Source organism: Silene latifolia, chromosome 9 (genome assembly GCF_048544455.1).
Source record: "Silene latifolia isolate original U9 population chromosome 9, ASM4854445v1, whole genome shotgun sequence".
In the NCBI taxonomy this organism is placed as follows: Eukaryota; Viridiplantae; Streptophyta; class Magnoliopsida; order Caryophyllales; family Caryophyllaceae; genus Silene; species Silene latifolia.
The window spans coordinates 22844658-22851219 of NC_133534.1; the positions used below are offsets into that span (position 1 = coordinate 22844658).

At 36.0% G+C, this 6562-nt stretch overlaps 1 protein-coding gene across 1 annotated transcript; it reads right to left on the bottom strand.

The window, feature by feature from the left end:
• Positions 1-2330: 2330 nt before the first annotated feature.
• On the bottom strand, positions 2331-5308 carry LOC141599379 (arginine decarboxylase-like). Its single transcript, XM_074419369.1, has one exon. The coding sequence runs from the start codon at positions 4766-4768 to the stop codon at positions 2594-2596; it is 2175 nt and encodes a 724-aa protein (XP_074275470.1). The 5' UTR covers positions 4769-5308; the 3' UTR covers positions 2331-2593.
• Between the last annotated feature and the right edge of the window lie 1254 nt (positions 5309-6562).

The window sequence follows — 6562 nt, forward strand, 5'->3', positions numbered from 1 at the left end:
AATGATACCATTCTAATGAATGGGATGGATTATTAAACTTAAATTTACCTTCAATAAAATTTTGGTTTCATTTACCATTTTTACCCTAATCAATTTATGTTCAAGGAGCGTGATACCCACTTATCCAGTTATTCCGAATGGGTTAAACTATCTATCCAGCTGCGACCCAATTTGTTTGGATGTTTATTAGTCAAAAACATATATTTGGACCTCCCTATTTTTGGCTATTTACTTTTCAAGTCATTTCAAACACGTTAAATTTTATATGCGGCTGCGAGCCCAATTAGATCAATTTATATATAAATATGTTTGAATGTTTATTATTCAAACATGATTTAGATCTTGAATCAGTTTTCTGGCATATACCAAGTATTTTAAAAAAAACTGCAAGCTATCCCCGCAAATCGTGGCTGAAAAGGAGCGTCTCGGAATAAATACATGGTAGTATTATATATGCAACTAAATCACCACTACATACAAGTTCCATGAATCCTAGGATTTGTAGATGATGGAAGTGCAGAATTAACAGCTAATAGCGGCCTTTGAACAGTTGAAGCATCAACAGCTAATAACGAGTAACGACCACATAGTATTTACTATTTAGGTCACACCACCAGTCCACCACTAAATCTTCACTTTGTCATATCCCATGACGTAAAAAGTGGCTTAAAAGTACAAGCCAAGAACCAAGACCCTACACAAGATCACAATGAATATGTACAAGCCCAAGCCACTAATTCCAGCTGCTACATATTCCATCCATAACAATCTATCAATTAGATATTCGCATTACTACTACTAGAACAACCAAGCATTTGTCCCAAACCGGGCCCGTGTCGATACTCAGTATCGGTTCTAGCCTTATCCTTGTCATTGTTATTACGACTTGTTCCTAGTCGTCTTGTAAGTTCGCAGAATTTTCACAATGGGCCCGATACAATAATATTGAGTAATGTTTCTAGAATTCTAGCCTTGTCGTTGTAATTGGTTCGTACGACATGTTCATATTATAAGACGTGTTATAAGTTCAGCCGATGGCCCGATACAATGTCACAACAGTTTTTGTAACGTTACCAACATTTTCACAATGGGGTCGATGACAATATTGAAGAGTATTGTGTTGTTTCTAACCCTGTCCTTGTAATTGGTTGGTACGACATGTTTGAAGTCGTGTTATAAGTTCAGCCGATACAATGTCGTGACAGTTTTTGTAATGTTGGCAGTATTAAGTACTGTATTAAGCAAATAGAACATGCAATTTAGGCCCTGTTCTTTTTTGGGATCAAAATTATCTCAATCAATCAATCAATCAACTTAATTGAATTGAATCAATCAACTTAATGGGAACAATCAATCGAATCGAATCGATTCAATCGAATCGAAATAATAATAAAAAGATTATATTATTATTATTATTATTATTATTATTATTATTATTATTATTATTATTATTATTATAATTAATAATAATAATAATAATAAATATTATAATAAAAAAATACCAATAATAATAATAAATATTATTATAATATTATTCATTAATAATAATAATAATAATATATTAATATAATCTAATAATAATAATCTAATAAGATATATAAAAAATAAAATATTAATATAATAATAAATATAGTAATAATAATAATAATATATTAGTAATATAAATGATAACATTATTAATAATAATATAATATATTAATAATAATAACTAAAAAATAAATAATAATATAGTAATATTAATAATAATAGGTCTAATATAATAAATTATTAACATAATAATATTAAATATAATAATAATAATAATAATAATAAATATGTGATTAATAATATTAATAATAATGAGTATATTAATAAAATAATAAATATTAATATAATAACTTATTAATATAATAATATTAAATATAATAATAATAATAAATATGTTATGAATAATATTAATAATAATAAATATATTAAAAATAATAAATGTAATATAATAATAATAATAATAATAAAAACAAATAATAATAATAATGATAAATGTATTAAATATAAATATAATAATATAAACAATACGAGTTAATTATTAATAAATATAATAGTAATATAATAAATATAAAAATAATATTATAATAATAATAATAACAATAGTAAATACATTAATATAAAAATAATAATAATGATATCAATAAGAATAATAATAGTAATGTTGAAATAAATCGAATCGATCTCGAATCGAACAGCAGCAGAATCAACTCTCGAATGGAGTTGAATCGAATCAACTTATTAATCGAAATTAAGTCAAAAAAAAACAGGCGCTTAGACTAAAAAATTTAACAGCAAACAAAGAGTTGAGAAATAAGTCGGATTAAATTGAAGTCGAAATTAGGTCTAACAAAGGAAATGAAAGTCGGAATAAAAACACCCCCAGAATTGCACAAAACATTAACCCAGGGACATCTATACCCTGTGCCTTACAAATTTATGATGTGTGTCTAAAAACTGAAAATGTAACTGATGAAAAGGGAAAAAATGCACTAATTGAAAAACAGACGACCTCGACGACCAACTGACGACCAAATTGTAATTAAACGCCATCGCTTTTGTGCTAAACTCAAGCACAAACATAAGACCACTGCTCATCCTCACCAGTAGCCACATCAACAGCACTAGCATTGCACCCATTGACCAAACCACCATTATTGCCACAAGCAAACCCGTCTGAACCCACCACCGGGCCAGCCACGAGATAGGGCATGTTGTTGAAAGACCCGGCCAGCCCATTGGCGATAGAGGCAACAGTATAGTCCACATCATGGTGGAGGCACTCCTCAGCACGGTGCTTGAGATCCTGGAACATGAGCTCAGGCTCATGCTGCATCACCCTGAGGACATCCGAAGACGAAGGACCAGGCACAGCTCGCGTCACAGCGAAGCTCTGTGGCCCGTCAGACTGTTGGACACGAACCACACTCGGGCCTCCAAACAGGTTGTGAACACCCCCAAGCGCCTCCTCATAAGCACCGCCCAAAAACATTCCCAAGTAATAACCTCCACTGCCATTTTCACTCCCTAGATCATGCAAGGGTAAACTCGACTCATCCCCAATAAACTTATCAATTTTACCATCACTATCACAGGTTAAATCCGATAAAATACCCTTAACTTTAGGTTGTTGCTCGAGCTTATGAATAGGCACAATTGGGAACAACTGCCCTATCCCCCAGAAATCCGGAATCGAAGTGAAAACAGACAGGTTAACATTGTAAGTACTAGTGGGATCCGCCACACCAATAGCCGTCGAAACAAGCTCACACAACCCGTCCACAGCAGCGAGTTGCTCCATCCCCAATGCCCCCTCTTTGAACTGCTCAACGCACCTTTGTTTCAGCTGTTCCGAAAATGCCAAACAATTATCATACTCACCCCTCACCGCAGCCCCCTTGAGGCAATTATAAGCCCCACGAGCCTCGTCTGGTAATCCATCGACGAGATAATCCAACGCCAGCGTGGAGCTCGTCCATGCTGGCGTTGCAGAGGCTGTCTTCGAGGACGAGAAAGCCTCGAAAATCAAAATAGAGTGGTGAGACACAATTGCCCTACCACTCTCACTACAAATCACAGGGTGTTTAACACCTTTCTTATCACAAGCCACCTGAACAGCACAAACAACAGCAGACGCGTATTCCTCTAAAGTGTAACCCACGGATATATCCGATTCCGTGGATTTGGATCCATCATAGTCGATACCAAGCCCACCACCGATATCAATAACCCGCATTTGAGCACCCATACGGGTCAACTCACAGTAAATGTGGGCCCCTTCCGAAACACCATCACTTAAAAGGGTAGTAGAGGGAATTTGTGAACCAATATGAAAATGCAGCAGTTGTAAACAATCCAGCATGTTAACAGAATCAAGCTTTCTTACCACACGGAGGATTTGCGTTGTTGTCAACCCGAATTTCCCCTTTTCACCAGATGTTGACCCGAAATGGCCCGAATGCTTGGTTCGGAGTTTAGCCCGGACACCAACCACGGGTCGGATCTTCATCCTTCTGCTCAATTCAATCACCATGTCGATTTCTTCCTCTTGTTCTAGCACAATCACGGTGTTCAACGCCAATTTTCGGGCAATTAACGCAAGCGAAATATACTCCGCATCCTTAAACCCGTTACAAACCAGAAACGCATCCGGGTTTCCCTTCACAAGGCAGCTCATGGCAAGGAGGAGCTCAGGCTTGGAACCAGCTTCGAGTCCGAACCGGAATCCGGACCCGAACTTGACAATGTCTTCAACAACAAACCTATCTTGGTTGCATTTCACCGGGTACACACCCTGGTAATGCGACCCGTATCCGAGAGACCCGGTCGCGTACTCAAACGCGCCTTGAAGGGATTCAAGGCGGTGTTTGAGGACATCCGGGAATCGAACAATCAAAGGTAATTGCATTCCCAACCCGCCTGAACTCTTCGGGTCTGATACTTTCTTCACGACCTTTAAAAGATCGATTTCTTGATGTGGCAACGTGGATTCACCAAAGGGTAAGACGGTAATATTACCGGAGGAGTTAACAGAAAAATAAGGTAGACCCCACCTGTCGATACGGTACAGCGAGGATGACATGGATGGGGTCCACTGGTCGTTGGTGGTCGTCGGAGGTACGCCGGAAAAAGACATTTCCGGCGTGGGAAGAGAGAGAAGATCACCGCCGTTAACGCCGCCGAATAAGGCGGCGGGGACGGTAGCGGAATCGAAAGCGGTGTCGAAAAAAGCGACAGCAGGCATCGTTTGATACGTTCTTTCTCTTCCCCGATCTGTTTTTTTTAAACTAAAAAGAAAATAAAAAAGAAAAACTCAGAATAGGGTAAAAAAAGGGGGCGGTTTTTTCCGGGATTTATTGTGTTGGGGCGAAAAAATGAAGATTAAAGGAGGAATTTTGAAATATCGTTTTTTTTACCGCAGTAAAAAATGGGGGTTAAAAAACCCGCCGAGGCCTTCGCCCCGGCTACCCCCTCAGAAGAATCAAACGACGGTGGTTCTCACGGTGGAGAATCAACGACACCAAATCCAACGGCTTTAATTCTCCCACGTCGACTTCAGCAGGAGATTAATTTAATATTTATAAGGGTAATTTCGGAAAAATGATGAATTTAGATCTAAATGTAGAGGGATTTCACCATGCAATGAATAAAAATGAATAATTAATTAGTGAATTGAAATTGTTTTTTTTTTTGGTTGTTGGGAGAAAATGAGGGAGAAGGCGAGGAAATATAATCAAGAAGGAAGGTGATTATATAGGGGGAAGGGAGGAAGGGTTTGAGTGGGTTAGTGGGCCAAATGACCCGAGAATATTGGCTGAAATAAAACCGGGTTGTGTTGCAAGTGTAGGTCTTTTACTTTGCTACTAGTTGCGTGTGTCATTTGTGTGTGTGTGTTTTGTTGGGCAATTTCCTTCTCCGTATAATATGTCGCTTGTTTTTAGTTTAGTCGTCGATTAAATCATTAAACACAAACACAAACACAAACACAAATGGGTTGGTGATGGGATTACTGATTAGGGTTTGACTTGGTTCGATCCTTAATTGGGTGGATATGCTTGTGTTTGACATGAACATCTTGTGGTCGAGTTTTGTTCGTCATTTATTGTGGAGATTGTGTTCTTTATTAGAAAAAATGATGTTAATTGTGTAGAAATTTCGGTTTTTGTTATATTATTATTATTATTATCAATTATTAAGTAATAAAGTTTTGGTGTAGATTTTATTAAATTGTGATTGATTTTGGGTAAGTGCAATGTATTTGTTTAGATAAGGTGCATTTCATTAAACTAATATTCTCTTAATTAAACCAAATAGTACGAATTGTGACAATCATTTTCGTTTTGCTTCTCTTTCTCATCGCTTTACAAAGGACTAAAAAATGTTATACATAAGATCAGGGGCGGCCGGTGAATTCGAGAGGCCCTGTTCCGATTCTTAGGTTGAGGCCCCAAAACAATTAATTGTCATTTACTTGAGATCCTAAACGAAAACTATTAAAAATAAAAATTTGAGAAAAAAGGAAAGGTTAAGATATATGAAAAAAAAAATGCTATGCTTTATTTTAGGCATATACTTTTAAAACACAAATTATATAAATAAAACCGTTTCATAATTTATATCAAGAGACGATTCACTTTTATAAAATACACAGTATTTCATATTTGTTTATTTGTAATAAATATCTTGTCTTTTATAGAATAAAAATGTCTCACAGAATAATTAATAGTTTAATATAAAGAGTAATATAAATAAAAGAAATTAAAAGATGGAGATATAACAAAAGAACCGAGAATTGAGAAAGGTAAAAAAGTATACTTTTCTGTGACCCACTTAAATAAATAAATTTTAAAAAAAATCTGCCTATTGATGGGAAATGGGGATGCACGTGTGTTTTGGGTAAACAAAGATGCTGTGGAGTGTAGAGTAGTGACTTTACAGGAGTAGTCCACAAGGAGGAAAAAAGCCAAAATCATTTTCATTTAATGTTATGAATTGGACTTAGATTTTGGGGCCCTATTTCCCCTTGGGCCCCTGTGCT

Bases quoted from the DNA above. Each gene is read 5' to 3' on its own strand.
- LOC141599379 (XM_074419369.1), bottom strand. From the start codon at position 4,768: ATGCCTGCTGTCGCTTTTTTCGACACCGCTTTCGATTCCGCTACCGTC.